Source organism: Muscardinus avellanarius (genome assembly GCF_963383645.1).
Source record: "Muscardinus avellanarius genome assembly, chromosome: 20".
Lineage (NCBI taxonomy): Eukaryota > Metazoa > Chordata > Mammalia > Rodentia > Gliridae > Muscardinus > Muscardinus avellanarius.
Window position 1 is genome coordinate 17,539,890 of NC_137806.1, and position 23,786 is coordinate 17,563,675.

Consider the following 23,786-nt stretch of genomic DNA (forward strand, 5'->3'; position numbering starts at 1 on the left):
GCCCACCATCCCAGAGCAGTGCTGCGCCTGGAACCAGCAGCACCAACCCTGCCCCTTCCATGCCTTCTGGCTCCTGTCCTCAGCGCCCACCAGCCGGTTTCCATCACTGCTCCTCACAGCCAGCCCTCCAGCTGGGGCACTGGGTCTTTTTCTATTGTATTTAGTGGTGTGCCTTTCCTCCTCAACTAAATTAAAAAGCCTGAAGGCCAAGGACTATGTCACCATCATGTTGGTTCCTCCAGGGCCCTGCCCTGTGCCTGCCTGGAGACAGGCAGCCATGGAGCGAGCCACTGAGTGACCGAGTAACAGGTTAAAACCAAAACTCAACACCTGCCTGTGTTTTACACTTCTCACAAGAAACTACTTTCTCATGACCTGTGTTTTTCCTTTGTTGTGAATGCTAAAACAAAGTACAGTTCTCACACACACACACACACACACACACACACACACACACACACACCGTGCATACACACAGTATTTGCACAGTTCTTTCTCTATGGAGCAAGAAGTGTGATCATATTATAAGTAAGCCCAAAGAGGTGCATCATTTAAGTAGCTGTCATTACAGTTAATTTATTCATTCTATTATATTCCAGCCTCCTGTAGCTTAACCAAACACAGGCCGAGAACCATTTCTTTCTTTCTACAATCTCATTTCCCTGCCAGCTTCTTAAAACTACGGACTTTTTTTTAAAATTTTTTAGCCTGCCCTACTTCATGAGATTAATAATACTTAATTATACTTTTCTGTATCCCTGTTGGGTTGAAGCATGGCAATAATAATGGATAATATGATTTTTTATCAAGATTTCTTACTCACTAGAAGGAAAACAGTTCTGTGCTATAAAACCAACATAATACTAAATTTCTGAAAGATATATTGTTTTTATTCTCCAGCTGGTCACATTTGGTTGCATTTATTATTTTTTCAGTGGGTTTAGAAGAGGGAAAAAAGAAACTCTTGCCTGCTCAGAAATGTAAGTGCCGGCAGCCAGTCGATTGAGCGTGTTGCTTGGGTGGTGAGAAGGGTCAGGCAGCCCCGGTAAAAGCAGTGGGTACCACAGTGCCGGTTCCCTCCTGGAACTTCACGTGGAGGATGCGCGGGGCTAGGTGATGGCTGACTGTGTGATGCTAAAGAGAAAGGCTTGGAGAGAGCGAAGGCACAGGGGATGGGGAAAGGAGGTCATTGCTCTCATCAGGCAGATGCCCAATGCTTCAGCTCAAGTTTTGGCTTTCAAATATTTATAACCAAATAAAACAGAGAATAAACTCATGCTAATAAGAGTTTTTCTATAAAAGTAAAAACTGCTTATTTTTTTCTTTGATAGATACTGAGGATATTTATACATATTATTTTTGGGGGGGAATGGGGATTGAACTCAGGAATGTTCTATTCCTGAGCTACACCCACATCCTTTTTTATTTCTTGTTCTGAAACAGGGTGCTTGTTCTTACTGTTTTTATTTCTTGTTCTTTATTGATTTTATTTCTTGTTCTGAAAAAGTTTGAGTTGCTGAGGCTAATTGCAAATGTGTGATCCTCCTGTCTCAGCCTCCCAAGTACTGGGATTACAGGGTTGTGCCACTGTGCCCAGCTGGATATTTATGTGTTTTGACTCTGTTCACTAATAAAACAGTTCTCTCATCAGACTCGATAGGAATATGCAGGATGCCTGCAGACATTTGAGCTGTACAGTAAATGCATATTTCCAGTAGAATTGGCTCTAGCAGCCAACAGTCCTTACTTTTTGAATGTAAAGAAAGTGATTGTGTGTAGTTAGCATTGACATTGGTTATCAGGAAAGACTGGAACAGCAATAAAGAGAAGGGAAAGGCCAACTACCCAGTCAGCTAGAGGAACTCCCCAGCAGAGGCTGTATCTGCAAATGTGCTCATTGTTGTGAAATACTGGTAAACTGCTGGCTTGTCAGTGAGATGAGAAGCAAATGGGAAGGGTGAATGCTCGTAAATTATCTTCTAAGAATCATTTTCCTGGAAACGGTTAGTGCTTTGATGAATAACGTGTTCAAAGGCAATCTCTCGGGGAGGGGTCTGGTGTTGAATCCAGAAGTTAATCACAGGTGATTCATGGAACAATGGGCAGCGCTGGGGTTCTCTGGATGCCGCAGACGAGATGGGGCGGCCACCTGCAGCTCCAGCTCCCAGAGCCTCCCGGAGGCTCCCAGAGGCCTTCATGCAATCCGGAGAAATAACTCAGAACAGGAAGACAGTAAATAAGAAGATACAGTGAGGATGCCCAGACAGCTCCTGGCTGCTGGGTCAGTCTGCAGCTTCATGGGTGTCACAGTATCCACGGTCTCCATCTCTGGGGCCACTCTGCTGTTCCCAGCACTGTCCATTCCCTGCTCCCTGGGCCGCTGAGAAAACCTCCACCCCATCTTCATGCCCATCTCCTACAGTGACCTTGCTGCTTGCTTCAGACAGAAATAGACACAGGTTAGATGGGGATGATGTCTTTGGTCTGCTCTTTCTTTGGGGACAGACGAATGTTCCTCCCTGCAGGTTCTCCACCACAAGCCCTGAGCATTCCTACTGGCCCATTCCTGACCTCCTCTCCAACCTGCCTCTGTCTGTGCATAATCCTCCTTTCTTTTCCTTTCATTCTTCCTTGGCCCTTAAAATTGCTGAAGGCTTTACTATTCAAAGAGAACCACTTTTTTTTTTTTTTGTATTGGGGATTGAATTCAGAGGCATTCTACCTCTGAGCGATACCAGCAACCCATTTATTTATTTATTTATTTATTTATTATTTAATTTTACAATGGGGTCTCACTAGGTTGTTGAGAACCTTGCTAAATTTTTGAGGCTGGTTTTGAACCTGCGATCCTCCTATCTCAGCTTCCCAACTATTAGTATTACAGGCATGTGCCACCAAGCCCAGCTAAGAAAACTCCTTCTTACTCCCTTGTTCTTCATCCTCAAGCTTCTCCATCCTTTCCCTCCCAAGCTTTGAAGATGTCTCAGCCTGCACGAACACACCTTTCCACCCCTTTCACTTGGCCTCATGCTATTCTTAGAAATTTCTCTTGCTGTGTTCAGCACAGCTAGAGTTCCAGATACAGACACCCCTTTTCAGTCCTCCTCATCCTGCCTGACTTCTCCCGCTTTCTTCCTTTCTCCTCCATCTGCGATCTCTCATCAATTCATTCCTTTCTTCTCAGCCTCCTTTATGGATTCTTGCTTCCCTGCCCACGACATATTCCAAAAATGGCATTCAGTTCAGCCACCTCTTCAGGGCTGACCCTCAGCGCCACCGTCTTTATTTAGAACCTGGTCATTTCTCACTTGAACCACAGCAGCCTTAGCATGAGACTAGCTCCACCCGCTGTCAGAAGAGGTCAAAACAAATGCCATTGTTTGACTCCCCTGCAGCCCAAGTCCAAGCTGTTGAGCTGTAGCGCTGTGCCCTGCGCGGGCCTCATCTTCCACCTGAGGCCCAAGCAGCCTACGCTCAGCTCGCACACACACTCGGGCTCCCACTCATGCTCTACAGCCTGGTCTCTCTGACATCAAACATGCTGTCTCTCCTGGTGAGTCTCTTCACAGCCTTCAGGACATGACTCACAGCACCACGTAGGTGACTTCTCACTGCGGCAAGTCCATCTTGGACTTTTGTCATTCCTCCCTTATTCTGGGACTCAAGATACTAGGACAAGCTGTTTCCACATCTGCCAACTCTACTCTTGAGTGCCAGGAACACAGAGACTTTGTCCTAGTCTTCTCTATATCCTGTGTCCAGACACAGGAGGCCTCAGGACGTGTAGTTTTGGTTATATGAAGATGCTCAGATTATACAGTGACTGGTCCCCATTGTGGTTACGTTTCCCTCAATGGACCTAAAGCAGTGCCTGGAGACATTCTGGTTATTGCCTCTTGGGGGCTGCTACTGGCATCCACTGGGGAGGCCATAGAGACTATTAAACGTACTATATATTGCACAGGACAGCCTGCATCCCATCAAATAATTATCTGGCCCAAAGTGTTAATAGTTCCAATCTAATGGGAATTGACTGATCTTCTCATTCATTCCCATAAGTAGTGCTGAGCACCAGTGATGTGCTGGACCTGGAGCAATGCATGTACACAATAGCTGCCTTTAAAGATGTTCAGTCTAAGGGTAGAGGGGACTGAAAAGTAATGCTTATTTTATACCTTATTCTGCACCAAAAGCACTGTTAGGCACTTTAAATATGTGTTCTGATCTAACTAACATCACAACAGTCATGCTGTGAGACAAGCATGATTCACTTAGCCCAAAGTCTTTCAACTAGAAGGTGGTAGTGGGGAGGTTTAAACCTGGGGTTAAGTGACTCCACTACCCATATGCTTTTCTTATGGTGACTCTGATGAGGGAGATATACAAGCATTCACATAAACATAAGGCAATGCACATTAACACCGAGGCTATAGGGAAAATACCAATAGAGCTTGGGATGGGATAGAGGAAGGCTAAGTACAGGAGGTAGCACTTGACATGTATTTTGGATGGCATGTAGACTCTGAAATAGATGACAGGAAGACATTTCAGACCTGGAGGCAACCTTGAGCATGCATGGAAACTGAGCGGTGTGGTCCTATTAGGCCAGATGATGGGAGCAGATTGGTAACAAATACAGCATCTATTCTGATAAAGGTATGGTATAATAGAAAGAGATACAGAAATTTGAATGAAAGATTTCTACCTCTTACAAGCAGAATGACTTTGGCTAAGTTACTTAACTTCTCTGATCTTTAGTTTCCTCCCCTATAAAGACAGGAGAGTGTTCCTTATAACTGAGTCGTTATATCAAATAAATACAGACAGACACATGTGAGTATAACTTTATACTTTCTAAGGCACCAGTATGTTCCTCTCACTTATGAGAGAGGGAGGTGACAGAGCAGCTTGGGTCTATACTAGTCTACTTATTTTCGTGGTTGTTTTAGTCATTTTTGTTACTTTGATATGCAGTAGAGATCCATTGAAGGCTTCTGAGCAGAGAGGGGATGTGACTGGAGTGGTACTCTAGGACAGTTCATGTGTCAGGTGAGATGGAGAATGAGGCAAGGCTGGAGTGGGGGACAAAAGGAGACTTTGACAATGGTTGAGGCAAAAGGAGCACAGAGTAATGTAGGCTGGAGGCAGAAACAGAGGAAAATAGATGCTAGAAATGTTGGCAAAGAAAGATGGGCCAGTAGGCCAAGGCCGGGGCCAGCGAGGCCAGGATCAGAGCCTGCTGAGGGTTTAGGCCGGTTCTGGGGCCAGCGAGACAGAGATCGGCGCCTGCCATGAGGCAAGGCCGGTGCTGGGACCTCCGATGCCGGCATTGGAGCCTGCCGAGGGGCTAGGGTGGTGCCGGGATCAGCAAGGCCGGGATTGGAGCCTGCCTTGAGGCAAGACTGGTGCTGGGGCCTCCGAGGCCGGGATCGGAGCCTGCCGATGGGTTAGGCCGGTGCCGGGGCCAGCAAGGCCAGAATCGGTGTCTCCCATAAGACAAGGCCAGTGCCGGAGCCAGCAAGGTTGGGGTCAGAGTCCTTCAGGTGGCCAGGCCACTACTGGGGCCGTCAAGAGTGGGATCGGAACTTGCAATGCGGCATGCACAGAGAAATATCACAGAAAATAAAAACCAGGTGCTTCCCCTAATTAGCAATAACTAGGAGTAAAGGGGTAACAAGAGGAGGTTGAGTTATAGAAAGGGCCCTATAGCGAAGCAATTAAGGTGACCAATCAGAGGGGATGGGATGGGGGAGGATGGAACCTCTTTAAAACTCAGGAGATACGTAAACAAATGTATCAAAGATAATCACCAATAAGCATGGGATCGAGGGAGGGGGAGGGAATGGGATGGGGACTGGATGAGGGCTAATTGGATGATGTGTGCTTGTATATCCTCTCAAGTCTTGTATTCCAATGTCATGTATGATTACAATGCACCAATAAAAAATAAATAAATAAATAAATAAAAAAGAGAGAAATGGGCCAGTCTTGGCATTTGAGTGAATGTGCAAGATGCTAGAAAGAGGAAACGATGATGATGACCTGGAAACAGCACTGGCTGCTGGGGAGAACATGGGACCATTAAACAAGAGAGAAAGTCCATGATGGTTCTGTAGTGCCAGATGGGCGTCCAGGTAGAAGTTTCTGGAAGGGAAAGGGAAATGCAGGTGTGGAGTTGAGAAAAGAGCCAAGGGCTGAAGAGGACAGTGACAGTCAAGATTGTGGCAGAGGAAGGGGATTACTAAAAATGAAGTGGAGAAATAGCAGAAGTTAAGGTGGCAGCCTTTTGGGCACTATTTCATCTGGAAGGAGGAGGAGAAAAAAGTCCTTGCAAGGGAAAAAACAAAGTCTTAGAACCATAGCCACGTCCATGAATTTCAGGGAGGAGGGAACTTGTGGGCAAGGGTGGGGAACAGTGCTGACCACTGTGAAAGGTCAATGAGGATGAAGGCCGGGAAGTCCTCATGGGGTTTGCAGATTATATAGCCGAGAGCCAGTGTCTCCAGCATGTTTGGTGGGTGAAAGCCGCGTCACTGGAGGTTGGGTAGAAGGAAAGAAGGCATTTACTTGTAGGATAACAGTTAAAGTCATGTTTGATTGTGATTTTTTTTTAGATAGGGAAGAAATGAGTCTATTTGTTGGTTAGAGAGGAAAAAAGTCTACAGGCAAGGTGAGAATAGCTGGTCATGGCACATCTCAAAATAAACAGGCAAAATGTAGAGTAGGGACTTGGGTTGACGTTGAGGAGACACAGATGGACAAGAAGAGGGAAGAGACAGATTTTGAAGTGCAGAGAGAGGAAGTGGAGGCCCCAGGGTTTTCAAGAGAGTCTCAGCATTTGGGGGATGTGGACAAAGGCCTAAGTGTGAGAAGAACAGAGGAAGTTTGAAACAGCTGCTGTAGGGAGTTGCTGTAGGAGGCAGCAACTTGGGCCCCATTCCCACCCAGGCATATAAAAATCAGTGATGTGTACGTGTATGTCCACACAAGTTTCTTACCCCAATGTGATATATGAATATAATGCACCAATAAAAATTTTTTTTTAATTAAAATAAATAAAAAATAAGAAAAATAAAAATAAAAGATATAAATATACACCAAAAAAGGTAGCAGCTTTAACACAGGAAGAGGGACTTCAGCACCCGCCACTCCCCAACCCTACAATGCCCATCTAGATTGTGTTGATGCCAAGCCTTAGAAGAATCTACCCTTAGATTCCGCAGATGTCTCTTGGTCATTTCACCAGCCATAGACTGTGCCTGTGGTCAGCTCTGGGATGTGATGGGCCCCTTGGACAGACACTGCACATCATGCCAGTCATGGTGTGTGTCAGACCAGCTGGACTGGCCCCGGCAGAGCGCCCTCTGTGTCTGGCCAGTCCAAGACGAAGAGGGAGAGTGAAGCAGTGGCCAGAGGGAAAAGAGAGAGATGCCTCTCCCACCAACCAAAATGCATGCTATATGTGCTCTGCTTAGGAATGGAAGAAGGGGTGGGGGTGTTGGATGAATTGAGAAAGAGAATGTGGTCCTCTGGGCCCCAAAGGCCTGGCTGGCTCAGTATGCAGCACCCCATCTCTCAGCAGCCTCCCTCTTCTTGGGCCAGCCCAAGTAGGTCTGTGAGTCCTGCTTGCACATGAATCTCAACCCTCCTGTCTTCCAGGAGCTTCATGGAGGCCTGGGGGTACACATGTTCCCCTGCTCTGGCATGACCGGCCTGGGCTCACCTTCCACCTAAACCCTCATGAGCCCATGGGTCATGCCCTGGCCCATGCAGACACACCAGCTCTGGAGATGGGCCTGGGTTTCACGGAGTGGATAATCAGCAGCGGAGAGGTCTAATCAGTGATTTTTAGGAGGTGGAGGAAACATTGTGACTGTCTGCTATTTAGGTCACACATAACCAAGATAGTCTGCCCCAGACCTAGGTCTGTACTTCCGTGGGCCTCCCTGGCGTCTCCTGAAGGCAGGGACTTCTGGCCTCGTGGATCCTCTGAGCTCTGAAACTCCCTTACTCTAGAGCATTTCCACATAGGCGCTGCCTCCCTTGCAAGGTCTCTGCTGTAGGGCTACAGGGAACCCTGGGGCGAGCTTAGGCACCACAGAACTTGGGCAGGGATGGTATACTGGGACAGCTGCAGGCTGGAGTAGGATTTATGAGTTTTGCTCTGATTTTTTCTTTCTGTGATTGTGCAGAATTACTTTGCACATTCATGTCTTGTGACTGTCACCATAGCATCAGGTAAAAACACACACAGGCTTTATAACCATAACAGCATCTGGAGAAAAGTCAACTGCAGATTACGTCACAAGGTAACTGGGTACACCCAGCCTTCTCATAAAGGAGCAAATCTTGGTGAAACAGGACGGGCCGTAATCCCAGTGCTTGGGAAACAGGAGGATAGCAGGTTTAAGACCAGCCTCAGCAACCTAGCAAGACACTGTTTCAAAATAACATTAAAATTTTTAAAAAGGCTAGGGGTGTAGCTTGGAGGTAGAGTGCCCTGGGTTCAATTCCAAGTTAACCCCCCCCCCCAAAAAAAAGTCTTATCAAGGATTCTACGACATAATCTGTCACAAAGTAAGAAGCACCCTGAGGACTAGACAGGATAGCAGATGGCAGATTCCACAGCAAGAAAAGGGTCTGCACTGGAGGCTCTTGTCTGTGTTCCCTCCAGGCTGCACGTTTAGTCCACTGCCCGCTTAGCCGGTCAGTGGCGCTCCACCAGCCTTTACCAGGGAGATGAAGGATGAGTTTGTAGCAGCATCCAAGCCTATCTCTCGCATTGTTTGTGTAAAGAAACTAATTGTCACGGCTTGTCTCATTTACTAGGACTTTCCCCAGTGTAACCCGATCCAGAGGCAAATGCCGCCCAGTAAAAGGACTGCCCACCAACAGACTCAGAAAGGCTTTTTGTTAAAAACCTAAATAGCATCCTGTGTCAAAACAAAGGCGACAATGGGCTATTATTCCTCACCCCATAATGGCATGTTGTCACATCTCTGTGTCCTAATGGATGGGAAGCGAGGTGGGAAGGATCCAGTGGGGGAGGCTGCTGAGACCCTGGAGAAGCCCTTCCCGGGTTTCAGGGCTTCCGAAATAGAAGTGGCTCCTCCTCCCGGAGGTAACTCAGAGGTTAATCCCTGCAGGTGCCCGGCCACAGCCTCGCGTTCATTTCCAGAGGAGAGCCCTGAGGTTGCCTGAGAACACCAGCTACAGCGACCTGACCGCCTTTCTCACGGCCGCCAGCGCCCCTTCGGAGGTGGACAGTTTTCCTTATTTGCGAGGATTAGATGGAAATGGAACAGGTAAGTCCACTCCTCCCTCCTCGGGTGGAGCTTCTGGGTTTTCCTTGGTACCGGTTGATTTTGGACGTGGCTGGAAGCATCAGCACCGAATGAGAGCCAGGCACTGGTTACAGAGGTAGATACTAGAACCCTTTCTGCAAGTCAGGTGCAGTGAGTCTGTTACTCTCTGTGAGTGTGCATTCAGGGAGTTCAGGCTGCACCCGTAGAATTGCAGTTTGGCCAGTTGGTCTCCTTGAGCCTTTCTGGTCTTGCCAGCTGCCTGCAGCACCATCTCTGGGTTCTCTTTTGGTGGACTAAGTATGTTCAATTCAGAAAACATCCTAACACTGAAACGAATTGTTTTTTAAGATGAGAGCAGAATTCAAGGGTTTCTTCCCCTGACCTCTGCCCGGTCCCACTTCCCCTAGAGTGTGTGCTGGTTGGTGCAGCGGCTGCCCAGCTGCCCTGAAGGAAATGCACGGCCCCCACCCCCCACGTGCCACCGCTGGGGGTTAGCAGATGGTGGGGCGCTTAGTAGCAGGGACCTCTGCCCATCCTGTCTCCATCCAGCTTCTCCCCACATCTTTCCTCTCTCTGCACTCACTTTCTCTGCCTTTCTTTCCTTTCAAAGGGGATTGGAAAGGGTTTCTGTGGCGTGTCAGAGTGTCCAGGTTTGAAGGTGATTTGGAATCTTCTGGCAGATGTCTAAGTCAGCTCTGTCCTCGTCACTACACACATAGCTGTGAGATCAGAAACCAAAAGCCACCAGCCAGAAAGTAGGTGATAACTCCTTATCAGGGAAAGGATGCAGACGCTGGCTCTTGGAGATAGTCTGGTCCCAGTCCTCCTCCCGCACGGACAAGAGCCAGGGATCCTGAGTCCCCAATCAGATTCCGTCTACTCCTCTTCCCTTCCCCCACGTTTCAAACTAGTCATCACATAAAACTGAAACCCGAAGGCTGTTCTGGGTTAAGTCATGCTAGGTGGGGATGTTATTACACTTCTCAGGAACATTTTTACTGAATTTCACTTAATTTTCTGGCACTTCAAGTGAACTTATAATTCTGAAAAAGCTTTTATACCTGAAACATCTGATCCATTTTATAGCACAATAATGAATTTCGGGTTAGAAACTAAGGTGACCTGATGATGTTTTTATTCACTTTTCCCCCTCTTATAGTAGTTGTTTTGAAAACTCTCTTCCCTTAATTTTTGTGTGCTGATAGTGTATTAATATGACATTTGGCATCAGACAGGTGTCTGTCATCTTTAGTATTGGTTCTTGAGGGGGAAATGTGAAATTTTACTTTAATATTCGGGAGAAGAGCACCATTTCAGCAGCCTGGTTACGTTCAGTATGAGACTGCCACGGCCCCATCCAGTCCCCGACGAAATGGAACAATCGTAAAGCCCCAACTCAGAGAGACAGCTCATTTCTCAAAGCTCATTAATTTTTACGTGTCCCACTTCCAATAGTTCCTGAATAAATTATGAAATCTGAGAAGACTGGGAGAAGAAGAACACAAAGACACAGGACTATTGATTTTAGAAGAGTTCACTTTATTTTAAAATCACTCTATTTCACAGGGAAGACAGAAGGTCTTTGGAAGGTGATCTTAAAATTCTTTTTCACTGAAATAACTGGCAAATTGACCTAGAAAGGCTTAGACCTTCTCTGAGACCTACTTGAAGATACATCCAGCCCTGGGGTACATTCGCACGTTCCCTGGGGCACCTGGGCGCCAGGTCCTCAGCAGAACAGTGACGCTGCAGCTCCTCTGCTTGGTGCCGCCGGTCACAGTTTATACACAGCTTCTCATCTGCCCTGTGAGCCTCACCTCCTGCTTTACGAAAGGCTTCTAAGAGATTTTAGCTCAGAAGAAGAGTGGGGGCCACACGTGTCTCTGCGGGATGGGAGGTGTGTCTAGAGGTCAACAGAGATGGACAGAAACGCAGGAGGCTAGGAAGGGGCGTCCTCGGGTGGCAAAAGGGCAGAAGAGCAGGGGTGTCCAGCTTAGAGGAAGCCTCTCAAGATGGAAGTGGGGTAATGCAGCAGCGTGGAGGGTTTGGCCACTCCCCACTTGCTCTTCCCAGTCGGTCTGCTTTGGGGCCTCTGGTATTAGAATAGGGAGCCCCTAACTGGGTGCGGAGGTGCACACTTATCATCCCAGTATTTGGGAGGCTGAGACAGGAGGATCACAGGTTTGAGGCCAGCCTCAGCAACATAATGAGGCCTTTAGCAACTTTGTGAGACCCTGTTTCAGAAACAAAATATAATACAGGGCTGTGGGTGTAAATTGAAAGTAAAATGCTCCTGGGCTCAGACTCCAATACAAAAAAGTGGGGAGGCCTTCTATATTGTGCCTTCGAGCACACCCTTCCCTTCATTGCCAAAAAAAAAAAAAAAAAAAACACTGACCAGCTCTGAATGACTAAGATATCAGTTTTTCTGCCACCCCAAAACTTGTTGCAGGTTAATGATTTTAGAGTGTGTATTTTCTTTCTTTTTTTTTTTTTTTTTTTTTTTTTTGGTGGTGGTACTGGGGGTGGAACCCAGAGGCTTTCTACCTCCGGGATATACTCCCAGACCTATTTTATACTTTATTTGGAAACAGGGTCTCACTGAGTAGCTGAGGCTGGCTTCAAACCCGTGCGATCCTCCTGTCTCAGCCTCCTAAGCGCGGGTATTACAAGCGTGCGCCACCACGCCAGCTTTTCTTTTTTTTTTAATTTTGGAATATTCATATAGACTTCACCAGTTGTGCATCATGGCACTCAGATTGTTTTTGGATTTCAGACGGTTGGATTAGCGATGCTCAACCCTGAACCAGAACACAAAGCCAAACAGAACCTGGCTGAGCTGACCCTCTCATCCTGACCTCATACTGATGTTGGAGGCGCAATACACTGCAGCTCGTCTCCCCACTTCCGGGGTGCCTCCCCCTCCTCCTGCGCTTTGGTCTCTTAACTGTCTGTATTTGAACATAAAGAGCCAGAAAACTTCAAGATGGGGCAGGAAAGGAAGCGTAGTGACGTATCGAATCCAGGATTTCCTGCAGAATTGGCGTCTCTTTTTTTTTTTTTTTCTCCGTATTAGGGATTGAATCCAAGTGCATTCTACCTCCAAGCCACACCCCCAGTCCTATTTTTTATTCTTTATTTTGAAACAAGATCTCACTAAGCTGCAGAGGGCCTCACCAAGTAGCCGAGGCTGGCTGTGAACCTGTGATCCTCCTGTCTCAGCCTCCCAAGTACTGGGATTACAAGTGTGCCCACCACAGCCGGCTTGACAGAATTGGATTTTCATAACAAAGGTTGGAAGGGAAATAATTTAACCCTCGAAGTATGAATCCTTTCGGAATAAAGAGAGCAAGAAGAGAGAGGGGAAGGTAGAAGGTATCCAGTGCGCACTGAAGAAGGACCGAGACGTCCAAGAAGCAGGTGTGATTAGCCACAGTGTCACAAGACAGACAGAGCATGAGGGGGAGAGCCTGATCCTTACCGCGCTTAACCAACGTGCTCGTTCCCACAGTGCTTGCTTGCTTCTGAATATTCTAAGAATGTTTAGTTCCACACACTCAAGAAGGTGTCTTGTCCACCCTCTTTAGTTACCAAGATAAGAAAAAATAGCCCCAGTGGAAGAGTAACTTGCCAGACCTCATCTCCCCGGGCCAGGAATGTACAGGATCCTGGCGAGAATGAACGGAGCGTGGTGAGGGAGAAGGGAGATGCCGTCTGTCCGTGGCACATTCTCCTCTAACTACGTGACTCCTCCCTCTGCGGGAGCAGCCTGCAGGGCTTGAAAACAGCACTCCCTGATAGAAAACGTTATCTCTAAATTTTGTATGCGAGTTCAATTGGTTATTTAATGTTGTTGTAGTTTTAAGTTATGTCATGTTCAGAAGTTCTGCCTTCTTTCCTTCCTTCCTTCTTTTCTTCCTTCCCAGGGGCAGTCTCTGAGTTGCACCTCCAGCCCTATTTTACTTTCGTTTACTTTGAAACAGGGTCTCACTAAGTTGCTGCGGTCCTCACTTTATTGCTAAAGCTGGCTGCAATTCTCAGATCCTCCTGTCCCTGCCTCCCAAGGACAGGGATTACAGGCATGTGCCACTGTGTCCCGGCCTGTTCAGAGGTTCTGATAAAACCTAGAGTAGAACACTGCAGACCTGGCTTTGCCATCATGTCACTTTTAAGCAATTGCCATGTATATGTCCTGATCCACAAAATATTTTAACCAGAAATGACAAATTCTGGGTTTGGGTTTTTTTTATCCTAAAATTAAATGGGTAGACAAAAAGATTTCCAAACTTGAATCTCTGGTTCCAAGTTAGGACTTTGAATGGAATCTCTTTTCCCATGTCTTTCCATCGTTGAAAAACAGAGATGGATATAAATGATCAAAGGTCCAGCTGTTAGCATTCAGAAATTTCCCTATGAAAGATACAGCTATAACTCATTGTAGAAATGCTATAATTTACCAGATTTGCTTCAGATGTTTACCTTGAGTCCAAAGTGGAAGTAGACATCAACTCAGAGAGATAGGTAGGTATGTAAGTGACCGAATAAAAAGTCCTATGCAGCCAGACATGGTGGTGCACGCTTGTAATTCCAGTACTTGGGAGGCTAAGACAGGAGGATCTGGGTTCGCAGCCAGCCTCGGCTACTTAGCGAGGCTCTCTGCAGCTTAGTGAGACCCTGTTTCAAAATAAAGAATAAAATTGGGCTGGGGATATAGCTCAGAGGTAATAGTCCCCTGAGTTCAATCTTCAGTACAGAAAAAAGAAAAGTCCTATACCTTGTATTCTAATGTAGCTTAATATTTTTTATCACCGTGTATTAGTCTATCCAAAGAAAGTCATAAAATTGGGACCAAGTACATTTTGCATGGTACTGTATTTTACTGGAGAAAATGGATTGCTTAAGTGTATAAATATCACTCCACAAGCACTCTCTGATCCATCCGTCATTAAAGCATTGGCTTGGATAAGGCCCTCTAATGGAGAGTACTTGGGGTATTAAATTTCTCTTAAGTAGACCAAAATAACAATGGAAACTAAAATAACTCATAAATACTTCAAGTTTCAATGATATACTTTTTAGCAGAAGAAAGTTAATATTTTGAAGCCCATTGAGGTCTGCTTTTCTTGTCAAATTTACTGTTAAAAAAAAGTCTCCGCCAGGCGTGGTGGCGCACGCTTGTAATCCCCGCGCTTGGGAGGCAGAGACAGGAGGATCGCGCAGGTTCGAAGCCAGCCGCGCGCGCTGGCTTAGGAGACCCTGTTTCCAAAATGAAAATGTAAAAAATAGGTCTGGGAGTGTAGCCCGGAGGTAGAAGGGCTTCCAGGAACCCCAGTACCACCAAAAAAAAAAAAAGTCTCCAATTGAAAACATTTGGATTTGCTTTGGTGATCTGTTATTGATATGTTATTATATAGTATATGCTATATGTGTTATTAATATACGCATGGGGCTCACTTGGCACAGAAGTTATCTTTTGTAATTTCCAGTATACCATCATCTCACATTATAGAAAAGACCCTTTTTGTGTGTATGTGTGGTACTGGAGACTGAACCCAGGGGTGTTCTACCTATGAGTGGCAACAGGGTTTCACTAAGTTGCTAGGGCTAACCTCGAACCTACGATCCTCCTGTCCACGTACTGGAATTACAGGTGTGGGCCACCACACCCACATTGCAGTGTGGTGAGGATTACGGAGACAGCCCCTGGAATAGAGGACATTCTGTTCAATAAATGGTAGCTGAGACTATTTTCTACAGAGTGTCCACAGCCCCTGATACGTCATATGCACTTAATGGAAAATGCCTCTTCCCCCTAGGAAACAGCACCAGGTATGACCTGACCCCCATCACGGCAGTCAGCGTCCACTTGCTCAGCAGTAATGGGACCCCGGTGCTGGTGGACGGCCCCATCTACGTCACCGTGCCGCTGGCCGCACAGAGCAGTCTGAGGCACAATGCATACGTCACAGCGTGGCGGTTTGACCAGAAGCTGGGTAAGCAGAGATCTCAGTTGTTCGTTTTCTTTCTGAGAGGCCTGTGGAAGTCGGCTTTCCTTGCAGCTAGTGAATGCTGCGGCTCATGATACACCGCGTGGTTTCTACTGGACCGTGCCATTCGTGCATTCTCTCTGGAGTTTGACTCTCTTGGTTGGTTTCCTTTTTTTCTTTCTTTTTTTTTGGGGGGGGGGTGTTTGTAGGCCTTCATTTAAACTAATTAACTTGAAAATAATCTTTAAAGATAATGAGACCTAAAATTGATTTGCTCCTTTTATTCCTTTATTCCTCAGAAAGTCCTGTGATCTCTCTTGGCAATGTAGTCTTTTTTTATCTTCTGGAAAAAAAAAACAACACTTGCCAATATTATACAAAACAATGAAAATAAAAATGACCCATGATCCTACCTTCTAGAGAAGACTACTATTATGTTTTGAACTCTCTCCTAGTCATCTCCCTCCTGCACACTTGTCCCCATCCCCTAGGCACCAGGGAGTTCCTCTTGTGTGCCGCTCACTCACGGTGGTACTAGGAGTGGACGAGGACATGGCTGTGTGGTCACACAGTCACCTCTGTCCCTGTGGGTCTCACTTGTCCTGGAATCCTTGTGATCAATCAAGAACAGTTCCCAGCGCATGCCAGGGAACCACTTAAAGTGCTTGTTGAGCTGATGAGGATGATGTAGGCATTTTTTAAAGTCAGATGTTTAAGATAATATAAAATTATGCTTAAGATGCTTATAGACATAACTGTACATGTATATGTGTGTCACCTTTCTCTTGCTATGACAAAATAAGCAACTTAGAAGGAGGAATGGTTTATTTTGTTGACAATTCTGTCCATGGTCAGTTGGCCCTACTGCCTTTGGGGCTGTGGCCTGGCAGAATACCGTGGCAGGGAGTACGCCGCAGAGGAAAGGCCTCACTTCATGGCAGTGGGGAAGCAAAGAGAAAGAGGCTGAGGACCCAGTAAGAATCCCCTTCAAGGGCACACCCCCAATGACCTAACTTCCTCCTGCTAGGCCACACCTCCTAGAGTTTCTACCATGTATGTCCCTGTAGCAATACAGGCTGATGATCAAGCCATTGGCATATAGACCCTGGAGGAGGGGTATTCACTTGCCAACACTGTGCAAACCGTCAGTGTGAGTGTGTGTATGTGTGTGTGTGTGGGGGGGGGGTGTTTAATAAAAGGATGAAGTTTTGAGCCCTTGTTCAGTGAGAGAACAGTTATATTAGTTTTTTCTCCATCTAGGAATTTCCCATTCTGGCTGTTATTGTTCACCTCCTTCCTGCCTCTTCTTTTTAAAAATGAATATATGTTTAGTATGGGCAGATATATTTGGGAATATAAAAGATGTTTCTGATGCACTGAACCTTTCTCCAGGTATCAGTGTGTGCTCAGGTGTGTACAGAAGCAGCATCCTCACTCTCATTAATGTGTTTTGGAAATTATTTAGAAACAGCAAAAATTCATTTAAAGGATGTTTTGGTAAATGTGACAGGCTGAATAATGCATCTCTCCCAAATATCTTCACATCCTAATCCTTGGACCCTGTAAATGTTACCTTATAAAGAGACACTGTAGATGTGACTAAGAATCTTGGGATGAGCTGGGCATGGTGGCATACACTTGTAATCCTAGTACTCGGGAGGCTGAGACAGGAAGATTGCAGGTTCACAGCCAGCCTCAGCTACTTAGGCCCTCCGCAACTTAGTGAGAGCCTGTTTCAAAATAAAGAATAAAAAATAGAGCTGGGGGTGTAGCTTGGAGATAGAATGCCTCTGGGTTTCATCCCCAGTACCGCAAAAAAAAAAAAAAAAAAAAAATCTTGGGATGGGGAGATTATCCAAATGGTTCACTGTGATCACAAGAGTCCTTATCAGAGGAAGCAAATCAGAGTTAGAGGGGAGGTGGTGGGGTGAGAGCAGGGGCTACAGAGATGTTCTTTGAAGATGGAGAAAATAGCTACAAGCCAAGGAACACAGGTGGCTGCTGGAAGTTGACAGTGACCAGGAAAGAGATTCTCCCTTCCCTTCAGATTGGCCATTGAGATGCCCTGGCTTTAGCCAGAGAAGATGATTCTGGACTTCTCACCTCGAAAGTCATAAGAATAAATCTGTAGTGTTTTGATCCCCTAAATTTTGTGATGATTTATTACAGCAGCAACAAGAAACCAATACAACATAGAACTCAGTGGAAACAAAGAAATGTACATTGCTAGAGAACCTCTGAAGTATGTCATCCAGTTCTCTATTTCTGCAAAATAATCCCCAGGGCACTGAGCCTTTTCATGGAAGCCTTCATTGTGTGGTTGATCTATTCCATTTAAATGGTCTTTTTAACTTAGCATCTACTGTGAAAAATGAAACTGCCAAGTTCCCGGCTGTAACAGATTGCATATGCACAAGAAAAGCCAAGGTTTGGATCATCATTCAAAAATAATCAAATGAATTAAAATATGTTTTCTGAAAACTTGAAGATTGAATGGACATTTCAAAGGAGCCATATGTTCTTTAACTTACTAAACTCAATAAAAGCCTACATATTTCATAAGTTGTTTTTCTGTTCTATTTAATCGATAACATCATTGTCTAAGTTGAAATTGAAATATTTCAGTTAAATAGAAAATTCCTGAGACGGCATTATAGGATCAGGGAAACAAAATTAGCAATCTATCAACACAACAACACCACTACACAACAACATGGTAACATGGTTTACTGTCGGTTGTTATTTATGGCTACAATAATCACTTCAAATCATTCAGTGCTTTAAACTGTCTACTTTGGAGGTAAACCAAAATAATTGTCGATTCCAAATTGTGTAACAGCCAGAAAGAGCATCTTATGGATCCATTAAGAAGTTTTCACCTAAATTGGGTTCCACCAACTGAAAGCTGACAAAGGCAGTCACGTTTTTAAATGATGGAAGAAGTTGGGGGGGGGGGGAGAAGGAAATGGAGATACGTTGGTCAAAGGGTGCCGAGTTGCCATTAAACCGAATGAGTAAATTTTGGAGGTCTATGATAAGCAGCGTGAATATAATTAACAATGTCTTATCATATACTTGAAATTTGCTAAGAAAGTAAATCTTATGTCTTCTTACCATAAGGAAAGAAGAAAATGGAAAGTGGTGACAATGCGTTAAGAGCATTTTATCTTGATACATATAACAAAACATCAAATTACCTACCTTAAGTGTATATAATTTTTATTTGTCAGTTATACCTCAATAAAGATGGAAGGAGGTAAGAATCAAAAGAAGGATACCTCATGACAAGTTTTCTTTGAAAATTATGCGAAACTCATTAGGGATGTAGTCCAGTGGTAGAGTGCTTGTCTAGCTTGTGTTAGACCCTGGGTTCAATTGCCAGTACTAAAAAGAAAAAAGAAGTTATAAGCCAGGCATGGTGGCACACATCTGTAACCCCAGGACTTGGGAAACTGAGACAAGAGGATCACAGGTTCCAGGCCAGCCTCAGCAACTTAATGAGACCCTCTTTCAAAATAAAATAGAGGGCTGAGTGTGTATCTAGGGGGTAGAATTCCTCTGGGTCCAATCCCTAGTACAAAAGAAAGGAAAAAAGTATATGAAACCCATATGTAAGCATCCCTAAATAAAGTTTTATTGGCACACACTCCTGCCCTTTGTTCTGCTTTCACACTACAACACTCAGGAGTTGTAACAGACTCCCGTCCCACAACCCCAACACATTTACTATCTGGCATTTTACAGAAAAAGTCTGTGACCCCCGATCTAAATGTCTCCCATGGAAGCTCTTTCCGGGTAATACAGTGGAAGAACGTGCTTCTCTGTGCAGGACTGAGCGGCGACTGCAGGGCGGGTCCAGCCACTCCCTGTGTGTCTCTTAGTGGCCAGGCAGACCGTGCACTTTGCCTGGGTGGCGCTTGGTGTTCAGAGTGGCAGGCTCTCACTGCAGGGCAGGACTTCTGACTTTTATAGTTCAATAGGATTTCTCTTTGAGTGATAAAACCGTGTGTGTGTGTGTGTGTGTGTGTGTGTGTGTGTGTGTGTTTTACTGGGGTTTGAACCCAGGAGCATTCTGCGTTTGAGCTGCATCCCCAGTCCTATTTTCTTTTCTTTTTAGAAACAGCATCTAAGTTGCTGAGGCTGGCTGCAAACCTGGCCCTGTTCCTGTCTCAGCCTCCCAAGTCCTGGGATTATAGTGTGTGGCCCCATAGCTATCTAGCTCTATAGCCACATTTTTAAAAATTTTTTAGTGGTGCATTGTATTTATACATCATAATGGGATTAAAAAAAACTTGCGTAGACATAAATGCACACATCACCCAGCCAGCCTCCACCCATTCCCCACCCCACTCCCCCCCATCCCTCCCTCCCATGCTTGGCTTAGTGGTTGACTTCGATAAGTACATCATGCGTTTTAAAGAGTTTCCTCCCCATCCCCACAGTTAGGCTGCCTTGTTTGCTCCTCTGTAGGATCTCCTTTTCCACCTGGAGTTCCTCCTATGACCCCTTTCACCTTAGCTTTCACATATTAGGGAAAGCATCCGATTTCTTACTTTTTGCGACTGACTAATCTCGCTTAGCGTAGTATCCTCCAGTTCCATCCATTTCCCTGCAAATGCTGCAATTGTCTTTTTTATGAAACAGCCACATTTTAATACTGACTCAGTAAACCATATTTTAGCTCAAATATTTAAGCCGTGACTGTAGATACCTGAACATTTACTCTTAGGAAAAAGATCTTGAGGGGCTCGCTTTCTGGTACCATTAGAGGGTTGGTTTTTAATGCTGGCATTTATCATAGTTGTCCTTTTTTAATGGTCACGGTTGTCTTTTATTTTATTTTGCGCTACTGGGTATGGAGCCCAGGGGCAGTCTGCATCTGAGCTCCATCCCCAGCCCAATTTTTTATTCTTTATTTTGAAACAGGGTCTCGCTGAGTTGCAAAGGGCCTCACTAAGTAGCTGAGGCTGTCTGTGAACCACAAACCTTCTTTCTCAGCCTCCCAAATGCTGGGATTACAAGTGTGCACCACCACACCAGCTTAATTTTTTTTTTTTTTGAACAGGAGGAGAGTTTTCCATGATAGAAATTAGCATCTCCATATTCCAGCCTACACATTCATCGCAGGGTAACCTAATAGATGAATACTTCCTTAGCATACAAATGATGTTGGGTTTTGTTTAGTGCGCTTACAACAATATCAGTTGGCTACTTACTGTTTATATGTGCGTATGTGTGTGCGTGTATACCTTCAAAAGATTTGTTTAAAGAAGCACAATTTGCATATATACTAGAGTGAAACTTTTGCTACATTTACTAAAATGCTGTGTGCATATATATTAAATATATCACTATGAATCTCATTATCATGTACAATTACAATCACCAATAATTTTTTAAATAAAGGGAATGTATAACTTTTTGTGTGTGTGTGTGGTACTGGGGCTCCTGGAAACCCTTCTACCTCTGGGCTACACTCCCAGACCCATTTTTATATTTTTATTTGGAAACAGGGTCTCTTAAGCCAGCGCAGCTGACTTCGAACCTGCACGATCCTCCTGTCTCCGCCTCCCAAATGCGAGGATTACAAGTGTGCGCCACCACGCCCAGCAAGGGAAGGTATAACATTTGACACATACATACACACACACAAAAAAAAAATACCCCTTGACTTACAGAGTAAAAGAGGGCTCCATTTAGTGAATGGAAGTGTTTCCCTTTGAGGAGTTAGCAGGCTTCTTTAACTTAGCATCTTGTGACCATGCTGTCTCTGTGCCTGAGTGTCAAATGTACTCAGAGGTGTACACAGGTGTACACAGAGGGAATGGGATGGGATAACGTGAGTGCACATACACATATGTGTGCTAGTCATGTGCAGTGGCTACTTTGACCTCTGAAAAGAGAAGTTTCCCTTCCCAGGTCTGGCCAGGGAAGTCAGTCATAGTGAACGCACTGTAGCGAGGGCTTTCTGGACAGTAAGAGATGGTCCTGTCCATTCACTTTTACAGCATTTACTCTTTCTTTCGCCAGTAACTGGGGCAGCAGATGGCTGTCTGGTGTGCGAGGATGTCAGGCTGAGATCTGACTTATTGCCCTGGGGAATGGTCACTTATGAACAAGCAAACCAGGTCAGTGGCTTGAGTTCAAAGTGACCAGCTGACAGTGAGTGTCAAAGCAACTGAGAGCGAAGATTCTGGGTTTGTTAAATTTCTCCTGCTTAATGAAAACTCGCTGGATTTGCATACTCCCATTCTAATGAGACGACGGAAATAAAAGCATATTCTAAGAGTGAGGCTACATTGTGGAATCCAGTTTTAACTGCCTCCCCAAAACACAGCAGGCAGAGTGTGTGTGGGTTGCTATAGAAATGGTGGTTACTGAACCGGCTTCTTATCATGTATGGCGCATACGTAGCAGACGCTCAGGAATACCCAGTCGTAATTGGCCTGGAGTAGATTTGTCTCTGCTTCAGAGGGAGAACCGTACTACGGATGCTCTGCTCACTTAATTAATCCGTTTTTAGGTAAGTCGTGGCCAGCCCGCCACGAAGGTGGAGCTTATTTAAAATACAGATTAAAGATTTTTTTTTCCATTTCATTAGTCTTTGGGAGAATGGGGAATTTTAAAGCAATAATTGTGTTTATAACTTTAAGAAGATGAAATCTGATTACTGAGCATATAAGCTATGGGCCTTGGGTGATAACGATGTGTCCATGTTGGTCCGTCAGTTGCGGCAAGCACATCGTTCTGGGTGGGGGACGCTGGTACGGGGAGAGGCTGTGCAGTGCAGGGGGAGGGGGAAATCTCTGTACTTTTCTCTGGATTTTGCAGTGAACCTAAAACTGTTCATTAAAAAAACAAAGTGACTAATAATAATAGTACTCCCTTATCTTTTTCTCTATTATAAGCCACATGCAGGTAGAAGAGCTCGAGTTGGAATACAGAGGTGGTGTGACTGAATTATGAGGATGAACTCTCCTGCATCATGACCCCCTGCAATGCAATATAGCTTTTTTTAGAACTAAAAGGGGGAGTTCATTTCTCTAACAATTAAGAATATATTTGTGTGTGATATTAATTTTAGAACCATATGCACCATCTTTTATTGTGTTCCAAGAGAGCAGAGGCCGTAGTTAAGGGTGTGAAACCAAGGAGATGCCAACTTACCTAAATGTAATGTCACCATAGCCCTAAGAAAGCTGTTGTCCCAAATAGGTCAAGACAATGGCTAGAAACAAAGAATTCTCAGGAAGAGTCTCTCCTTTCCCAGATGTAAAAAATTACTCTTAGAAATGAATTGGACTTTAGCCAGGCATATGGTGGTTCATACTTGTAATCCCAGTACTTGAGAGGCTGAGAACGGAGGATTACAGGTTAGCAGCCAGCCTCAGCAACTTACTGAGAACCTGTCTCAACCTACAAAATAAAATAGGGCTGGGAAAGTGGCTTGGAGGTAGAATGCCCCTGGGTTAAATCTCCAGGACCAAACAAGAGAAAGAAATGAGTTGGGCTTCAATGAGCTATGGGGTGGGGGGTGTAATTTACCTGTAGAGAGGGCTGGTCACACTGATGTTGCAGATAGCAAGGAACACATAAGACTTGCCGTGAGTACTGGATGACAGCCCAGTGGGAAGCCTTGTCTTGGGAAGATCTCAGCAGCCAGGCAGCCAGCAGTGGTTTGCTGTTTGGGGTACAGACAGGGATCTTTCGGCCACTCGAGACCCCCAGCATCTCTGCTGCCCTTCTGCTCCTGTGGGCTGAGTAGAGGGCAGTAAGCCAGCATAACCCTTGTGCTGCCCCTGGGAATGATATCAGAACAGCAGTAGCTGTTTTTCAGTGTCGCTTAGCAACTCAAAAAACAATCTCATAATATTTGATCCATTTCTAAGAATTGTTAAGCCTTTTGTGTTGGTGAACAACAAAATGACAGTTTTCAAAAAAAAAACAATGCCATCCTACTAGCTCGAGGGTAGCTGTGGCACTTTTGTTTTAAAACCCTGTTCTGTGGGACTTGGCCGTTGTGTGCAGAAGTAGAATTTCCCATGCCTGGGTTTAACTGGAACCATTTTTGGCAAACTTGACAAGGAACTGTTGCCTGCTTTTGTGATCTCAGAGTTTGCAGATTACTATGTTCCCCTGAAAGAGATCTGTCTTCTTTTACCATCAACTTTCAATGATAACTTGTGCAGGGTTCATGTTGTGGATTATCTGTGGCTAATTAGCATCCTGCTGGCTTCCCCATCACTTAGAAGCCTCCAGGTGTCTTGGTGTGCTGCAGTTTGGGCTGTCCCCCCTCCCCCGCGCCCCTTTGGTAATGGGGATGGAACCCAGGGGCTTTTCTACCTCCGGGCTATACTTCCAGACCTATTATATTTGGAAACAGGGTCTCACTAAGTTGCTGAGAGCCTCACTAAGTAGCTGAGGCTGGCTTCGAACCTGTGCAATCCTCCTGTCTCAGCCTCCCAAGCACTGGGATTACAAGCATGTGCCACCA

The 23,786-nt window shown here is 45.3% G+C and overlaps 1 protein-coding gene across 1 annotated transcript in view; it reads left to right on the top strand.

The window, feature by feature from the left end:
- FAM171A1 (family with sequence similarity 171 member A1) overlaps positions 1 to 23,786 on the top strand; it is a gene marked incomplete at both ends in the record, with an annotated part of 121,446 nt that overhangs the window by 79,943 nt on the left and 17,717 nt on the right. Inside the window, 2 exons of the mRNA XM_080716993.1 lie at positions 9,147 to 9,305; positions 15,122 to 15,298. Coding sequence (XP_080573119.1) covers positions 9,147 to 9,305; positions 15,122 to 15,298 — 336 coding nt within the window. The remainder of the gene's footprint in view (positions 1 to 9,146; positions 9,306 to 15,121; positions 15,299 to 23,786) is intronic.